At 38.9% G+C, this 18077-nt stretch overlaps 1 protein-coding gene across 7 annotated transcripts in view; it reads left to right on the forward strand.

The window, feature by feature from the left end:
* Window positions 1-18077, forward strand: part of RBM33 (RNA binding motif protein 33) — a 136044-nt gene that overhangs the window by 23867 nt on the left and 94100 nt on the right. For all 7 annotated transcript variants that reach the window (XM_072763242.1, XM_072763243.1, XM_072763244.1 and 4 more), the window contains 3 exons: window positions 3072-3150; window positions 10049-10097; window positions 16175-16251. In XM_072763242.1, coding sequence (XP_072619343.1) covers window positions 3072-3150; window positions 10049-10097; window positions 16175-16251 — 205 coding nt within the window. The remainder of the gene's footprint in view (window positions 1-3071; window positions 3151-10048; window positions 10098-16174; window positions 16252-18077) is intronic.

Raw genomic sequence — 18077 nt, forward strand, 5'->3', positions numbered from 1 at the left:
GTAGAGAAGGCAGTAAGAGGTACTGATTTAAAAGCCACAGATTCTTGCAGTTCTTTGAGCAGATTTCTTAAAAAAGTGTTTTTCATTTGATGCCTTTAGAATTTTCATTTCTTGCCTTTAGGATTAATTCCAGAGACTTTAAATGGTCATTTCAGTAAAAATAATTCTTACCAGTTTCACAGGGAGTGGGGTTGTACCATCATGCTGGATGTGGCATTCCTCAAGGGTACCAGTTTTCTAATACCTTCATCCTTGGATTTTTAAAAAATCATTTGTTTGGGACTGTATGGTTGGAATTAATGTATTATTACCTTATTAGAACTTGATTATTTAGTTCCTAGCCCTAGGCTGGAAAAATTCCTGGGGCGTTCTTGGTGTTTTTATGATCTGACCCCGCTATGTAGATTCTCTCTGGGGAGGTGTCTGTCTGCTGCTGCTGCTCCTCAAGGCTCTTTGCTCATGTGTATATATCTAAGAGGAAAAACTTTTGTTCCAATTATTTGTTTTTCCTAATTAAAATTTAAAATGATATAGGAGATGTACTCTATGTGAGATATACACTTGATAGGGGAAAAATGTAAAATGTCTTGTTAATATTTTCTGTTTTGGTTACATGCTATAATATTTTGGATATGCTAGGTTAAATAAAATATGTTGTTAAAATTTCACCTGTTGGGGGATCCCTAGGTGGCTCAACGGTTTGGCGCCTGCCTTCAGCCCAGGACATGATCCTGGAGTCCCGGGATCGAGTCCTACATCGGGCTCCCTGCATGGAGCCTGCTTCTCCCTCTTCCTGTGTCTCTGCCTCTCTCTCTCTCTGTGTCTCTCATGGATAAATAAATAAAATCTTAAAAAAAATTTTTTTTTCACCTGTTAAAGTTTCATTCCTTTTACTTTTAATGTGGCTTCTAGAAAATTTGTAATTATATGTGACTTGCATTTTATTTCTATTGGTCAGCAATTCTCTATAATCTCTACATCACTTAAATGAGGTCTTTGTTTTCTGTGGTTAATTTGGAAAAATGTAGGGATTACAAAAATCATATAAAAGTATCTTAACTTTTAGCAAAGCATTAGTTTTTTTCCCTTTCATGTAATTGCAGTAAGGATATATACTGAAAACTTATTTTGTATGGAAAATATCTTATTAAAATTTACAATTTAAAAAAAATTCTAGTGTTAGTGATTTTTCATGCCTGATAAGTGTTCAATAGCACTTTGTACTTAAATTTTTTTTAACTTTTTTTGAGAGCAAGAGCATGTGCATACGACTAGGATGGGAGGGCAAAGGGAGAGAGATTCTTAAGCAGGCTCTATGCCCAGCATGGAGCCTGATGTAGGGCTTGATCTCACAACCCTGAAATCATGACCTGAGCTGAAACCAAAAGTCAGAAACTGAACCGACTAAGCCACTCTGGTGCCCCAGCATTTTTAATAGTTACATGTGGAATTTCTGTATTTAATCAATTTATTTATTTGGGTACTGTGTACTTGATAGGGGTACATGATGAGGTAGGGCCTTCTTAAGTCCCTCCCCTTCTTTAGGGGGTCTGGGATGGAGACTGCGCAGAGGGCAGGAAATTCTCAGTGTGTTGGAGGATAAGTCAGGCAAGGACTCTCCAGCAGCTGAGGTCCTCTCTCTTTTTCTTGTGCCCTTGCTGGAGGTGGTGGTCAAGGGGGCTCTTACTCCATGAAGGCCATATAGACCATAAGGTCCACCACTCAGGTGCTGTGGTCAAATTCATTGTCGTACCAGGAAAGGAGCTTGACAAAGTGATATTGAGAGCAGTGCCAGCCCCGGCATTGTAGGCCCACTGACATGTTGGGGGCTGGGGACACAGAAGGCCAGGCCAGTGAACTTCCCACTCAGCTTAGGGATGACCTTGGCTACAGCTTGGTGGTGCCAGAAGAAGCAGGGATGATGTTCTGGGCAGCCCCTCGGCCATCACACCACATCTTCCTGGAGGGGCTGTCCACAGTCTTCTGGGTGGCAATGATGGCATGGACCAATGGCCATGAGTCTCTCCACAATGCCAAAGTTGTCATGGATAACCTTGGCTAGAGTGGCCAAGCAGTTGGTGGTGCAAGAGGCATCGCTGACAGTCTTGAGGGAGTTGTCATACTTCTCATGAATCATGCCCATCGCAAACATGGCGGCTTCAGTAAAAGAGGTAGAGACGATGACCCTTTCAGCTCCACCATTCAAGTGAGTCCCAGCCTTCTTCATGATGGTGAAGACCCAAGTGGATTCCACAGTGTACTCAGTACCAGCATTATCCCATTTGATGTTGGGGGATCTCGCTCCTAGAAGATGGAGATGGACTTTCCATTGATGACAAGTTTCCCATTCTCAGCCTTGATTCTACCATTGAATTTGCCATAGGTGGAATCATACTGGAACACCCCACACCATTGGGTCTTGGGTGCAGCTGACACTGCACAAGAAGTGGCCATCTGTCAAATAGGAAGGAGCAGAGAGCCAGAACTTTTACCTCTTAAAATCTTATGTTAGGAATCCTTAAACGAGTTGTTTCAGTACAGATTTTCCTCAACTTATGATAGGGTTATGTCCTGATAAGCCTGCCCTAAGTTGAAAATATTGTAATTTGAAAATGTGTTTAGTACGTCTAACCTGCTGAACATTGTAGCTTAGCCTGGCCTACCGTAAGGCAAATCGTGTAACCCAAAGCCTATTTTCTAAGAAAGTGTTGACTGTGTTATATAATATATTGAATGCTGTACTGAAAGTGACAAACAGAATGGTTGTGTGGGTACGGATGGTTGTTAGTGTATTGGTTGTTTATCCTATGATCCCTTGGTTACTTGGTGCTGTGGCTGCTGCTGCTCACTGCCCAGCATCCCAAGAAAGTATCATACTAGTATTGCTAGCTTGGGAAAAAACCCAAATTCAAAATTTGAAGCATGGTTTTTACTGAATGCATATTGCTTTTTCAGCATTGTAAAGTTGAAAATTCTAAGTTAAACCATTGTAAGTCAAGGACCTTCAGTATTTGAGTATCTATGTCTATTTTAATTTAGTAAAACTGATTATCATGGCCTCTCTTTCACAGATGATGACTTTGACCAGTTTGATAAGCCTGGTGCAGAGCGATCTTGGAGAAGAAGAGCTGCAGATGAGGACTGGGACAGGTACCTAACAACTGGTTACTTGTAGTGCATGCTGATTTATCTCATTCTGCCACTTGGCTCTTCAGGGATTGCCCCCCCCCCCCCTTTTTAAGATTTTGTTTTTAAGTAATCTCTGCACCCAGTGTGGGGCTCCAAATCACAACCCCAAGATCAAGTGTTACATGCTCTACCAACTGAACCAGCCAGGCATCCCACTCTGCAGAGATTTTTACGAGAACAGTATGTTGGCCAGCAGATGCTCTTTCCCATATGGGTCTGTCGCTGCTGGGCTGAAGTGAGGGCAAGGGCAGGCCTTCCAGATGGAAGGCTTTCTTCCACCTGTATTCCTTTCTTTCCAGGCCTGTATTGTCTGTAGGGCACTGGTTATCCTGTATCCCTTTGTTTTTACACAGTGATGAAAATGATTTGGTGGACCCCAGAGCTATTATTGCCAGAGTTCTTTTGTTGTATAGCTTACTCAGTATTTGGCTAGACTTTAAAATTTTTGCCAATTTAATATGTGTATGATAGTACTTGACTGTAATTTAAATTTGTATTTCTCTGAATACTAGCAAAGATGAAAATATCTTCAGGGATACACACACATGTGCACTGAAAGTTAAAAACGTTCAGAGTAGTGATAAATGTCAATTCTGCATAGTGATTGAAATTACTGGTGAGTGGTTCTAGTAGAAGTTAAAGGGACACATGCTGGGAGAAGTACAGGGGGGCATATCTGGGCAGTGGGAGATCTAAGATAAGGATCATTCTTTACATGTTTTTGTTTTTGTTCTTAAAGATTTATTGATTTTAGAGAGAGAGATCTGGGGGGAAGGGCAGAGGGAGAGAGAGAATCTTAAGCAGGCTCTAGGCCCCTGCTCAGCACTGCCTGACATGGGGCTTGATCTCACAGCCCCAGGATCACGATCTGAGCCAAAACCAAGAGTCAGATGCTTAACCGACTGAGCCACTCAGGTGCCCCCTATGCATTTCTTGGCCTCTTAAATGCTGTGTTGAAAATGTAAAAAATAACCTTGTAGTTAAAGTCACAAAGTTTAATAATAAAGGTAAAAATAGGCCTGAATATTAAAAATGACAATGGTCTTCTATAGTAGAAAGAAAACCTGATGGCCATTTGAAAACTGTGATGCTCCAGGAGTTTTACAAAATAATCTACATTAAAAATGATATACATTAAAAACTTAACAGCCTACATAAAGGTGTTAGTGGCTCCTAGGCAGTCTATAAAAAATTACTTAGAGCTTACAACAGAATCTATAAGAGAAATGGCCCTACCTGAAGTAATGACAAGTAGTTTTGTTTCAAAGATTGTGAGGGGGAGCTGAATAAATATCTTAGTAGTTCACTCACCATTTGGATTTTCTCTTCTGTCAGTTGTTTGTTCATATCTGTGTGTATTTTTCTTATTGTTGTTTGTCTTTTCCTTATTGATTTTAGGAATTCTTTATATTTGCTGCAATTTACTTTTTGTACTTGAATATCTCTTCCCAGTCTGTGACATGTGTTCCCTTAAACAATAGCCTTCAGATGGATTTTTATAAATAATATAATCAAATGTATAACCTTCTCCTGTATGGCTTTTATTTTTTTATTAAAATATGAACAGTGTACTTTGGAATCATTTTAAGAGTTAGAGGAATGTTGCAAGAGTGACACTCTCTCATGGGCCCCCAGACTTGCAATTGCCTCCTGCCACATCCGCTATCCTCTCTGCTCTCTGCACACCTGCTCACTGAGGCTGTCCTGTTTCCCCACTCCCCTGCACAGTGGTCTGCAGGCATCAGGCCAGGCCATGTGCTTCCCATGTACCTCAGTGTGTACTTTTTTACTCGTGTGTTTCCCAAGGACATTCACTTACATAGCCACCCTATCACTTCAAAATCATGTAGTTATTAACAAACACAGAATTGTGTTTTTTTAATCTATAGTGGTTATTCAAGTTTTGACAGTTCTCCCAAAAATGTGCTTTATAGCCAAAAATTAGTTTCTTTTTTTCTGATTCAAGTTTCAATTCAGGATCATACAGTGCATTTTGTCCCCTCTTTATTCATCTGGAAGAATTATATATCCTTGTCTCTTATGACTGACATTTTTGAAGAGGACAGGCTCTTTATTTTGTAGACTCACTCTCAGCCTGGATTTGCAGAGCTAGATTTAGGTTATATATAGGAATACTAGTTGGCAGTGTGGTGGCCTTCCCAAGGGCATCACTTTCAGAGGTTTGTGATGTTGGTCAAAGTGCTTTCCACTTTTTGTCCTTAAGATATTCTTCCCTGTTTTGTGTCCTGGTATATTTTGCATGTTCCCTATGAAAATTGTGAAGTATTTTTATTTTAATTTTTTTATAGTTAAGATATATAATTAGCCTGAAACTGATCGATTTTTAAGTTACTGAGAATTTCAAGACTATGTGAAAATAGAAGAGTACAGTGTACCCAGTGTGTCATCATTCAGCTTCAGCAGTTATTGTTACAGTCAGTTTTGTTTTATCTATAATCATCAGAGATATAAGTTCATCTGAAAATATTTCAGGTTGTATCTCTTTAAAAAATGAAGGATTTACAAAGACAACCACAATAGAGTTCTATTTTGAAAAACTCCCTGAATTGTTAATGTCTTATTACTGATGGTCTCTTGGAAGTATCAGGGTATCACACACATCACAGTGTGGCCGTGTGTCTTTATGCTCTTTTACAGTTTGTGGAGTCCACATTACATCCCTAGATTCCAAGTTTCCAGGTTATTGGTAGACTTTCCAAGTGTTGTTTCATCTATAGGTTTTCCTGCATTTTTTTTTTTTTCTCTGCAACTTTTTAAAGAAACAAGGTGGTTTGTCTTATGGAGTTTCTGCTTTTGCTTATTGTATTCTCTGGAGTGTTTTTGGTGTGTTCCTTCATCTCTTGCGTTTTCTGTAAATTAATAGGTCTAGAAGTTGATAGGTTTATGTTTGAAAATGGGCAGGAGGATAGATGATCCAACTTACTTCCGCAAACTACTTGGCTCCTTTGAGGTTCTAAATAAGTGTTTGATTCTTTATTTACCGGTTTTCAAAATATGAGTCGGTTCCTACATCCTCCAAAGGTGGATTTAATTTTGAATCCTTTCCAACTCATAGATTTAAATACTACATTTGTATTTTAATCCATTGCAGTTGTTATTTTTATTAATATTTGGACCATTCCAATATCTGTTCAGTGGGTATTTCAGTTGTCAAGAAGTTAGTTGGCTTTCTGCTGTCATGGAATTGGGTTTGGTTGTAATGTGAGGCAAAGCTTCGGTTTTTCTCATCCTCCCTGGCCTGAGTGGCAGCTGTTCCATCTTAATTTATGAACATGTGCCTCCTTTCTTCACTCATTTTCAGTGCATGTTTACATATGGAGGTTCTGTATCATGTATCACAGCCTCTTCCATGTACTCTCTCCCATAATAGAGGGAGAAATTTGAAAATTAAGGAGAAGAGTGAGTCAGAAATTATGATCAGCTCTTATTGGCCATGTTGCATTAATGGTATATTTGGAAGAACATGTCATTGTTGAACCAGCGCCTGAAGTTTTTAAGTTTTTTTTTTCTTTTAAAGATTTTATTTATTTATTCATGAGAGACAGAGAGAGAAGCAGAGACACAGGCAGAAGGAGAAGCAGGCTCCATGCAGGAAGCCCACCATGGGACTTGATCCCAGGTCTCCAGGATCCCGCCCTGGACTGAAGGCGGCGCTAAACCGCTGAGCCACCTGGGCTGCCCCATTTTTAAAGTTTTTTTGAGGGATGTGCTCATATTAATCTGTATCCATATGGGTAAAGGACAGCATACTCAAGTTGTAGCTGAAAGTGATGTGATGACAGGGCTCTTTATAGGAGAGGGTTGGTTAAAGAAGCAGTAGAAGTTGGTCAGTGCCCAGGGTGTAACAGCAGGCCTGAAGGGGAAGAAGTGTCTTAGAGCCCAGTGGGAGTTGCAGTGGTAGCAGCGGATGGGACTGAACCGTGCAGGTATAAGGGAGGGGGCAGCCTCTCTCCTGCTTGGGAAATGTGGGGTCATCCCATGGGCCAGGGCCATCCAGGGGCAAAGGCCAGAGAGCTTGCATGAGTCTTCCCAGAGAAACCTTCTGGAAAACGGAGTTGGCAGAGACCCGAAGAGGATGGCCTGGAGAGGGCAGGCACACTGACATAACGGGCTGAGGGGCAGGGTTTGTTGTCAGCTATACTTGTGATTTTGAAAGGCTGCAGCCAAGTGGCTGACTACAAAATATTTGTTTCCTGAAAATGTCTTTCAGTATACACCTGCGTACTAGTAAAAGCATACTCTACAAGCTGATTGTCTCTAATCTTGGATAAGAAACATCTGCCAAAGAGGCTGTTCTACTCATGTAGTGATGATTGGTGAGAGCCTGGAGGAGTCTTGCAGTGAATTCCAGGAAGCCTCTTCAGACCGCCCTGTGCTTCTCTCATTTCCTGACCCAGCAGCGGTTGTTGGCCAGGGTGTAGTCTCTTTGAAAGAACTTGATTGGGCTGGTCATTCCCACTAGTTCATTGTTTTTGGTGACAATTGGTATAGTTTTGGTAATGCTTTATATTTTATAAATTCCTTTCTTCTTATGTACATCTTTTGCAAGGCTCCATCTTGATGATGATAGCAAGGAAGTAAATTTGCTTTCTGTGTGGGATTTGTGCATAGTAGTCAGGATTTGGACCCCGGAGCTAAAGCATCTCTGTTCACCTAAGGATTTTGCCACTTCCTAGCTGAGTGACCTTGAGCCAGTTAATTATTTAACAACTCAGGGTCTTTGTTTTCACATTTTAAAAAATGGGGGATGATGTAAATGTCTACATAATGGGATTGTGATATCAGTGAAAAAGCTAATACATGTGAAACAACTAGAATGGTTCCTGGACATCATATACTGAATGGATACTCACGATGTCTGTTGTGTTCGTATAGACCTAGGCCTTCAGTCTCCCATCCTGCTTTCTTATTTCATGCTGTTTTCTTTGTTGGTCATGGAAGCAGCTATTCTCCATCTCTTTGCCCTCCTCATTTATAAGTTTTAGTTTTCCTTTCTCTTCTTTGAAAAAATACTTCTATTTAAGTAAAATAAATCATCAAAGACTGATTTCTTCTTCCGTATATACCCCTTGTTAGCAAAAGGTACAGATGGGTTTCTAGATTTTTGCTTGTGTATTTACCAGCGCCTTTTTGTATTCTGGTTTTAAGAGTTCTCAGGATCCCATGGGCAGATGGTATTCCCTTTCATTTTCAGTTATTTAGAGTGATGGCATCGCATGGATTTTTGTCTTCAAAGGGGAGAGTGTCTGTTTTGGTCATATAGAATCAATTTTCAAATGGGGTTCCTGTCAGTATTGTGACTAGATCTTTTCTTCCTCATCCATAGAGGATGATTGTAACACTGAAGATGCAGACATTGTAAATGAAAGCTGATTAGGTGATTTGTGGAAATGATGGAAGAAATTACATGTTATTCTCTGATAGTTGTCTTATTCATACATACAGGTCTGTGAAAAGATTTACCCCATGGGTAAGCTCTTGTCCTGGGTTCGTCTGTGCTGTGTGACTTTGGGCCAATTATTTAATCTCTTATTCTTGTTTTATCACAAAATGAGGATAAAGGGTTTATATAGGGTAACACGATAACAAAAAGGTATTCAGTACATGAATGATTTGCTGAGTTATTTCTAGTTCTTTAAAGGTGGTGCATAGAAACAGGCATTTCTGTTATAACTCTGGTGGGCATTCCCATAAAGCCTGGTATCTGTAAAGTAGCACACTACAAGTAAACATGGTTTTTGGATAAAGTAGTGCTCAAAACCTGCAGAAACTTGTAACCAGAGTGCTTATAAAAAAGAGTAACAGCAATAATAAGAATATTGGTGCATTTGCACCTGGAAGCAGAGTCTGATTGTTTTCTCCTTCTAGATGTCATCCTTAAGACATCGGGTTCCCCAGAGCTAAGAATATATATTTCAGTGATATCCATCTTCATCAACCAAAAAAACAAAAAACAAAACCCCAAAAACCATACAATGGGAAATGTCTTTAGCTTTTTGATCTGGTAAGGGTTTTGAATTTAATTGTGACATAATCTGCTGATCACTTCAGAATATAAACATGCTGACAGAAAAATTTTCAGACTACTAATAGGACTTACATGTTACACAAAGGTCACTCTCTTAGTCACAGTGATTTACTTGTACGCTCTTACCATCATTGTTTTTTTTTCTCTTTTCAGTTTTGCAGTTTGACAAGCGTCAAATGGTCTCTCAGTGGTTTTGATTTTGATTTTCCTAGTTAATGATGTTGGACTATTTCATGATAGGTTTTTCTTTAAAAAAAGAAAAAAAAAAGGATCCCTGGCTGGCTCAGCAGTTGGAGCATTCTGCCTTTGGCTCAGGTCGCGATCCCAGAGTCCTGGGATTGAGTACCACATCTGGTTCCCTGAATGGAGCCTGCTTATCCCCCTATGTCTCTGTCTCTCTCTCTGTGTCTCTCATGAATAAATAAATAAAATCTTTTTAAAAAATAGGTTTTTCGAGGTAGGAGAAAGCATAGATGTTACCTATTGCAATTTCTTTTTTTACTGATTACTCAACAGGTCCGAAGAGATAAAAGATCTCATATTGAGATCAGAAGTCTAGTGAGAGCCACCTCCTTTAGCAGAGCCTCCCATACTTAAAAGACCACATGTTCTCTATATATTTGAAAATACATTCTCATTATTAATACATAAAAGGGAAGCATAGCAAATTAATATGTAAAAGGGAAGCATAGCAAATTAAACGGGAAAGTACCCAAACTCTGAAGTCCTGGGTTGATTTCCCAGTGATCTGCAGACTTTCCAGTGTTGTAGGAATAATGCAATGGCATGTCTTTTTTTCTTTCTCCCCAGTGAACTTGAAGATGACTTACTTGGAGAAGATTTGCTGTCTGGCAAAAAGGTAAGAAATTGAGGTCTTCTGAAACCAGCCTCCAGCTGTTTAATTGCACTGAACATACAGGAATGAATCTCATGAATGGGAAGTGGTATTGGAAGGTTGGGTGCAGAACGTTTTGTGGATTGAATGATCTTTTGAATGCATAGAGCACTGACTGTTTAGTTTGTTAGTAAGTTCTACAGTAACTTACACCTCAAGTGATTGGTCCTTTGATGCAAATGTTTTAGTTCTTACTCAGTTCAGCAAGTGTTGAGTTTGTGAAAGCAGCAATATAAAACAACCACTTGCTCACGAGAAAACTAACATTTGGAGGCTAATGTTTTGCATTCCTTTTTTGAAAGTCCAGAGCTCAAAGATAGCTGTACTCAAATGTAACACACGTTCAGATACATGAGAATAAAAGTCTAAAACCGAATACAGGTTTCTCTAAATCTTTTTGATTGAGCAAAACTCTGTAGTTACCTCGAAAATGGCTGTATCTATATATCGTGTGTGTATATATGTTTATGTTACTCTACCAATAACATAAAATATATGTTAAAAATAGAAATACATATCCAAAGATTAAAGTGAAATACTGAATTTTTTATTAACTGTTTTAAAAAACTTGTTCTTACTAAATATTAAGGTAGTTTATGCTTAGTTTTTAAAGTCTTAGGATTGTGCTGGTTCCTTACTGTCCATAGTAGTTATACATAAGCCTATTTTACTTTAGGTGATAAGGTCATGTCATTTGTCAGATTTATCAGATCTGATTATATTTTCCTTTTAATCTCATAGTATAGCTGATGAAGATCTTGTTTGTGCTAGGTGAAGTTTCAGTGCTGCCATTTTCTTGTTACTATGTTGCATTATTAGTTTTTCGCTAAAACATGAGTTTATTGTAGGATTCTTTTGAAGCCACTTTCTTTTCTCTGTCCTGTTTTCTTCCTGCATCACTGGCCCTCAGGTGGCCTGGCTTCAGCCTGCCTGTCTTTCCTCCTTTAAGTGACTTTCGTCACCCTTAACTCTCAGTAAGAATTAGTTACCTGTAAATCCACTTGATCTCATGTAAGTAAATGGGGAAATATCAAAATATTGAAAGTGAAACCCTTGAGATGGTCCCTCAGTCCGTCCTTGTTTGAGGGGCTCATGCTCTGGCCTCAGGGTGCTCTGCACGTGTCCTGTGATTCAGGGTACCAGGGCTAGTCCTTCCTATGTCACGGTCACGGAGGAAAGTGAGACTGTTTCTCTTTGTGGCTCAGTGAAAATGACCTTGCACATCCTTGAAGTACTCTCACTTGGGAGTCCTCTACCCTAATGTAAACATGTTTTTTCCTTTGTAATTATTTAAGATATTTCACCTAAACCGCTGAGCCACCTGGGATGTCCTGCCCCATTTTATCAGGATGTCCCTCCAGCCCTACTTAATTCTTTTGGTGTACATTTGTTCCCATCTTGTGAGAGCTTTGGTCAGATCTCTCTGTCAGTAAAGATGGAAAAGCACAGTTTGGTTTGGATAGTAATGCTGACTCTTCTGAGGAAGTAGTCTCACTATTTCTTACTAGACTCATTGATTGCTGTGCCTTAGCCTCCATTCCTGTGGAATAGGAGTGCATAAGGGCGGCACCCTGCTGCTTTTCTTCTGCTGCCTTCTCTTGGGGGTGGGGCCCTCACCTACCTTGGCTGGTTGGGAAACTTGTTTGATTGGGAACAGTATATGTACTTGTCTCTCCTTTCCAGCGCTGTATGTTGTGGGAATCAAAGGGGTCAAATGTATCAAAAAAGAAAAATACTAAAAAAGTAGATATAAACCCTCATGACTGACGTTTTGCCATAATTCTTAAGTTCTTTTTTCATAAATTTTAAAGTTAACTTACTATATATAAAAACACTTTTTTAAAAAATTTAGAGTTCTATTGTCATTTTTGCCTTGTCATGCATGAAATGTTTAAGGTATTTTATAATGGCTATGTAAATATTTCAGTTTGTGTATATTATAGTATACCTAGCCATTCCTATATTCACTGAGGTTATATCCAGCTCATTGCTATGACTTTTTTACTTTTTTGCTATAACTCTTATTTTTTTATTAAAAAAATTTTTTAAAGGCCCAGCATGGAGCCCGACATAGGACTTGAACTCATGACCCCGAGATCAGGAGTCGGACACTTAAGCCATGGAGCCACTCAGGCACCCGTGCTATGACTTCATTAAAAGAACTTTTTATGGAAAGTGTTAAGCATATATAAAAGAAATGAGCAATGTGACCCTCCCCTTCATCACTGTCACTGCTTCAGCAGCTTTCACTTAGAGGCAGTTTTGCCTTATCTTTGCCCACTCGCTCCCCTTCCTGAATTATTTTGAAGTGAATCTCAGACATTATAATGATGTTTTAATGTACAAATGTTATGCTTTTGAAATTCTTTTCTTGGCAGATTTCCATAAAGGAGAATTTCTGGCTAAGGGCATAAACTTTTAAGACTCTTGTCTCTGTTGCCTACTTGCTTCCCAGCAATGAGTTGAGCAGCAGGTGTGTGAACATGTCTTCACCTTTCCAGTCCCCCACGCGTGGTATCACTTCTCTTTTAAAATCTTTCTCAGTGAGGTAGACAGAAAATGATTTGTAGTTAGTTTACTTTGTGTTTATTTGATTTCTAACGGGATTGGATGTTTTGTCGGGTATTTATTAGTGAATTTATTGTTACAGGTACACTTGGCCTGCCCACTGTCTTTCCTCCACTTGAGTCCCCATGAAATATACAGAGATGTAGCTTTGTCTGGAGAGAGGCTCCTAGGCCGGTGGGCCAGGGGGCCACTCAGCCTCTTACTGAGTAGAGTGACTACATCCCCCCGACTGGGCAACTCGGGAACAAGTTCATCGGTGTTCAGAAGGGAGGTTGTTAGGGTGAAGTCTTCAATGTAGGTTACAACTGAGAGGTTGCAAACTCAAGATGAGAAGCTGACATGGCCTAGCCAGAGCTTTGAGAGATGGGGGAGCCTGTCAGCGAGCGACCCCCTCGTCAGTTGATCTGTCTTTCTTACTTTGCTGCAACTGGTGACAGGCACGTGCTCTGTGATACACTAGACCTTCCACCCTCTGGGGAGCCCCAGAGAAGCATTATTTTTCTTTTATACTGTCTCTCCCCCCAGGAGAGGGCATGACCGATCTGTCTGGTAAGGTTGGGAAAAGGGATTTTGCTGGCATTCTGGCCACTTTCTCTCACTCTGGGGATGTGTTTGCCCTACCTTCCTGCAGACCACCCCAACAGAGTCCTAGCTAATAACTCTGCCTTTGCCTCAGAAACAGTTCACTTCCATTCTTGAGGATGTGCTTGAAAATCAGTTTTTGCCTCAAAGATAGAGTCTAACTCTCCATGTCTGCTTGATTGGTGAAGTGGGGATCTTGGTCGGTTGCCTCGTAGGTATATTACTCATCACTTTCAGAATCCATATGGGAAGTTGAATCCTCAGAATCCACATGTAAGTTCTGATTACCATCAGGGCCTACCACAGCATACATTCTTGTTTGTTTGATAAATTATTTATTGGTTCACTGATTTTTTTACAAGTATGTAAAAGTTTAACTAAAAAAGCAGCCTCTTAATGAAGTTTGGTTTTCATTGAATTGTAAATTTTTTTAAAAAGATTTTATTTATTTATTCATGAGACACACACACACAGAGAGAGAGAGAGAGAGAGAGAGAGAGAGAGAGAGAGGTAGAGACACAGGCAGAGGGAGAAGCAGGCTCCATGCAGGGAGCCCGACGTGGGACTCGATCCCAGGTCTCCAGGATCAGGCCCTGGGCCAAAGGCAGGTGCTAAACCACTGAGCCACCCAGGGATCCCCTGAATTGTTAATTTTTATTTATTTTTCAAAATATTTAAATTCAATTTGCCAACATATAGCACTCAGAATTGTTAGTTTTTAAAGATTTCCCATGGTTTTATTTATTTATTCTATTTATTGGGCAGCTAAATTTAGGCAGGCCTGGCTCATCTCTTTTAGCTGAGGACAGATTATGTGGGCTACTAAGCAGAACTTTATTTTGGCTCTGTTACGCAGTCTGTTTCTTTTTCATACAGATCCATTCTCCTTCCAAGTAAACTACTTGGTCTGTGTTGTTATTTTATGTTACTTTATGTAATTTATTTTTTATTTATTTATTTATTTTTTTGTGTAGGCTCCACACTGAGTCCAGTGTGGGGCTCGAACTTACAACCCTGAGATCAAGACCTGAGCTGTTGGATGCTTAATTGATTCAGCCATCCAGGCGCCCTGAGTTATTTTATTTTTATTTATAATGTCCGTCATTAAGTCCCTTGAGACCCATAAGAACTAATAGGTTTCATATTTTTTGGCTTATATCAAAAGTACTATAAATGAAGAATGTGTAGATAAGTTTGAGAAGCCTATTTTTATAAGCTATAAAATGCCAGGAAAGATTGCTTGTTTGTTTGTTTCCTCTTTAAGAAGAAAGTCAAGTCTTTCTTTTTTTCCTTTTTTTTTTCTTTACTTTCTTGCCTAATTGTGTGTTCAAGGGACGTCTTTTAGAGAAGTGGTAATTTATATATACCCTGAAAGTAATTTGAATAGAGGAGTAAAGTGTGAAGGACCCTCCTGTATAAGTATACAATGCTGGTGGTATATTTAACTCAACAAAACCTGGGACTGTAGAAAGTTGAGCAGTTGACAAAATCACTAGGCTTCCTCTTTGTAGCTACTGGTGTGATGAATGCACAGGCCTGTCAAGAGCAGTCATGTCTATTTTCTGTGTCATCTCTATTAATAAAGCTTTCTTTATTTTTTAAAAAGACTTTATTTATTTATTTGGCAGCACAAGCAGGAGAAGTGGCAGGGAGAGGGAGAAGCAGACCCCCTGCTGAGCAGGGTACCCACCCCAATGTGGGGCTCCATCTCAGGACCATGACCTGAGCTGAAGGCAAACACTTAACTGACTGAGCCTCCCAGGTGCCCCCTAAAGTTTTATTTTAGTCTCTTAGCATTTTAATTTGGCAATGCAGTTATCTAAAATCTGCTTCTTTTTTTTTTTTTTTTTAAAGATTTTATATATTTGAGAGACAGAGCATGAGTGGGTTGGGGGGAGGGGCAGAGGAAGAGGTAGAAGCTGGCTGCCTTCTGAGGATGGATCCTGGCTGGGATCGTGACCCAAGCAAAGGCACTTAACTGACTTAGCCACCCAGACACCCCTAAAATCTGCTTATTTCTAAAATTCTCCTTTTTTTTTGTTTTAAAAAGTCTTCAGATTTTGGATACTACTGTTAAATTTAGTCAAATCTTTTTTTCTAGGGGCACCTGGGTGGCTCAGTGGTTGAGTGCCTGCCTTTGGCTCAGGTGCTGATCCCAGGATCCTGGGATCGAGTCCTATATCAGGCTCCCTACGGGGAGCCTGCTTCTCCCTCTCCTATGTCTCTGCCTCACTATCTGTGTCTTTCATGAGTAAATAAAATCTTGAAACAAATTTTTTTTTAAAGTTTTTATTGTAATTCCCATTGGTTAACATACAGTGTAATGTTAGTTTCAGATGTACAGTAAAGTGATTCATTACTTCCATACATCACCCAGGGCTCATCACAGGAAGTGCCCTCCTTCATCCCCATCACCCATCTCCCCCATCCCCTACCCTCTCCCCTCTGTTAAGCGTCAGTTTGTTCTCTAGAGTGAAGAGTCTGTTTCTTGATTTGTCTTTTTTTTTTGTTGTTCTGATTTTTAAATTCCACATAGAGAAATCAACTTTAGTCAAATCTTAAGGATACCATTCTTTCTTGTGTTTGATAGGGAAAAAAATATTTGTAGATAATGCTAAAGAACTCTTCTTTTTTTGTTAAATTTAGAATAAATGTGATCATTAAGCTTGTTGCTTCTGTACTTGATTTTACATCTGAAAATTTGAGGTAGCAATTATGTCATGTGGAATTTCTCAGTTGTCAACTGGTCATATCAAAGTGAGATAACTTACTGAATGGCATATGCTTTAATAACAAGGTTAGAAATAATGCAGTCAACGTAATTTTGCACATTTGTAACAAGTCTTTTTGTGGAAGTGGCATGCATTAATTAAATTTCTTATTTTAATTAGAATCAGTCGGATTTGTCAGATGAAGAGCTGAATGATGATCTTTTACAGAGTGATAATGAGGATGAAGAAAATTTCAGGTATTCATTATTAGCTCATTAAAAATTTTCTTTAAATTGTTAGTAACTGTAATTTATAAATATAATGGAATATAATTGTTAATGTGATATACTTTAACATGATTTTATTTTAAACAGGATATTAATATAACACATGAGAGCCATATATATATTTTTCTATAAATAGGTATTGGTCTTGCATTTGATGACCTCTATAAGTTCTATTGAGTGCAGGTTATGAAAACTCAGTAAAGGTATGTACTGCTCTTTTAAAGAATTCCTTTATTAGATGGGGGCAATGGACTTAGGCTCTTAATACTGCTGGCTGCAGTTTGATGTTGCTGCTTTTGTTTTTATTTGAGGCCATTTTTATTTATATGTAATCTGTTGACTGAATTTGCCGTTTTGGAAATTCCTTTGGACTGTATTTTTATTTTTTAAAAAATTTTATTTGAGAGAGAGTGAACATGAGTGGGGGTGGGGTGGAGTAGGGGGGTGGAGAGGCAGAGTGAGTAGCAGACTCCTTGCTGAGTAGGGAGCCCGATGCAGGACCAGAGATCAAGACCTAAGCCGAAGGCAGACGCTTATCTAGCTGAGTTACCCAAGGGCCCCTGGACTGTACTTTAGACTCTAGTTGACAATCTGAATGTAATTGTTTTAGTGAATATAGTTACTTTATTCTTTGTCAGCTGTTTTAACAAAATATTATGAACTAGGGAGTTCATAAACAACAGAAATTTATTTCTAACAGTTCTAGGGGCTAGAAAGTCCAAGGTTAAGGAACCAGCATGCTGACTTTCTGCTTTCTAGTTCATAGATGGAGCCTTCTTGATACGTCTTCTTAGGGTCGAAGGGTGAGGGAGCTCTCTGAGGTCTTTGTAAAGACATTAATCCCATCATGGGGTCCACCCTCATGACCTAATCATATCCCAAAGGCCGCACCTCTAGGCACCATCATAATGGGTGTCAGGATTCAACAGATGAGTTTTGGGGGGACACAAATATCCAGTCCACAGCAGTCATTAGTGCCTGCTTGTTGTTGATATAATAAGCTCCATTATAAGAAGAGGAAGAAGTATTTAGTATACTCTTGTAGGTGGAGTAATTTTTTCAGTTTTATGAAGGAAACCTTTGTGGTGAAAATTTAAAGAGACATCTCTTGGTTATAAATGAAGTTAATAAATATATGCTGTTTATTATTGAACTACAGATTTATAACAGGTTTTCTAACTTAAAGTAATCTTTATGGATAGAAATAGTTTTAAGTTAGTTGATTCTACCAGTTATTTGAGTTTCCAGGTTCTATTGTGTGACATCATTATTAAATTTTGGTCTTTTGAGTTATTTCAGTTAGCCCTCAAAATATGGCAGTTTGGAATTTTTAGTCAGGTAATACCTTTGGATCTGTGTGGTGTACTCAAGTTTCTTGTTAGTGTTAGATACATAATTAGTACTGTGCACTTAGGATTTTCTGCAAAATCTTGCGCTGTAAGTGTTGCTTTCTTGCGCTTACTGTTTGGCATGTCACTGTTGTGTGATTCAATGAGTGGAATATGATTTTTTTGTGGTTTTAAAACCGTCTCTGGTATTTTACTCAGAAATGATAAACTAAGTTTTTTGAAAATTGGTTAGTACAAATTTTACTTATTTGAGCATTGAAGTGTATTTTCACACAACTTTTTTAATATTTTGATTTGTAAAAATAGTTTATAATTTGTGTCATAGATGTAAAAAGAATAAATTGTTCTAAAATTCCATCTGTGATTTTCTGTTTATAAAGTAATAGTCCTGTTTTTACTTTGGAATCTTGGAAAACAGATACCATCCTTTTCATTCTGGAAGTTAGA

Source organism: Vulpes vulpes, chromosome 7, assembly GCF_048418805.1.
Source record: "Vulpes vulpes isolate BD-2025 chromosome 7, VulVul3, whole genome shotgun sequence".
In the NCBI taxonomy this organism is placed as follows: Eukaryota; Metazoa; Chordata; class Mammalia; order Carnivora; family Canidae; genus Vulpes; species Vulpes vulpes.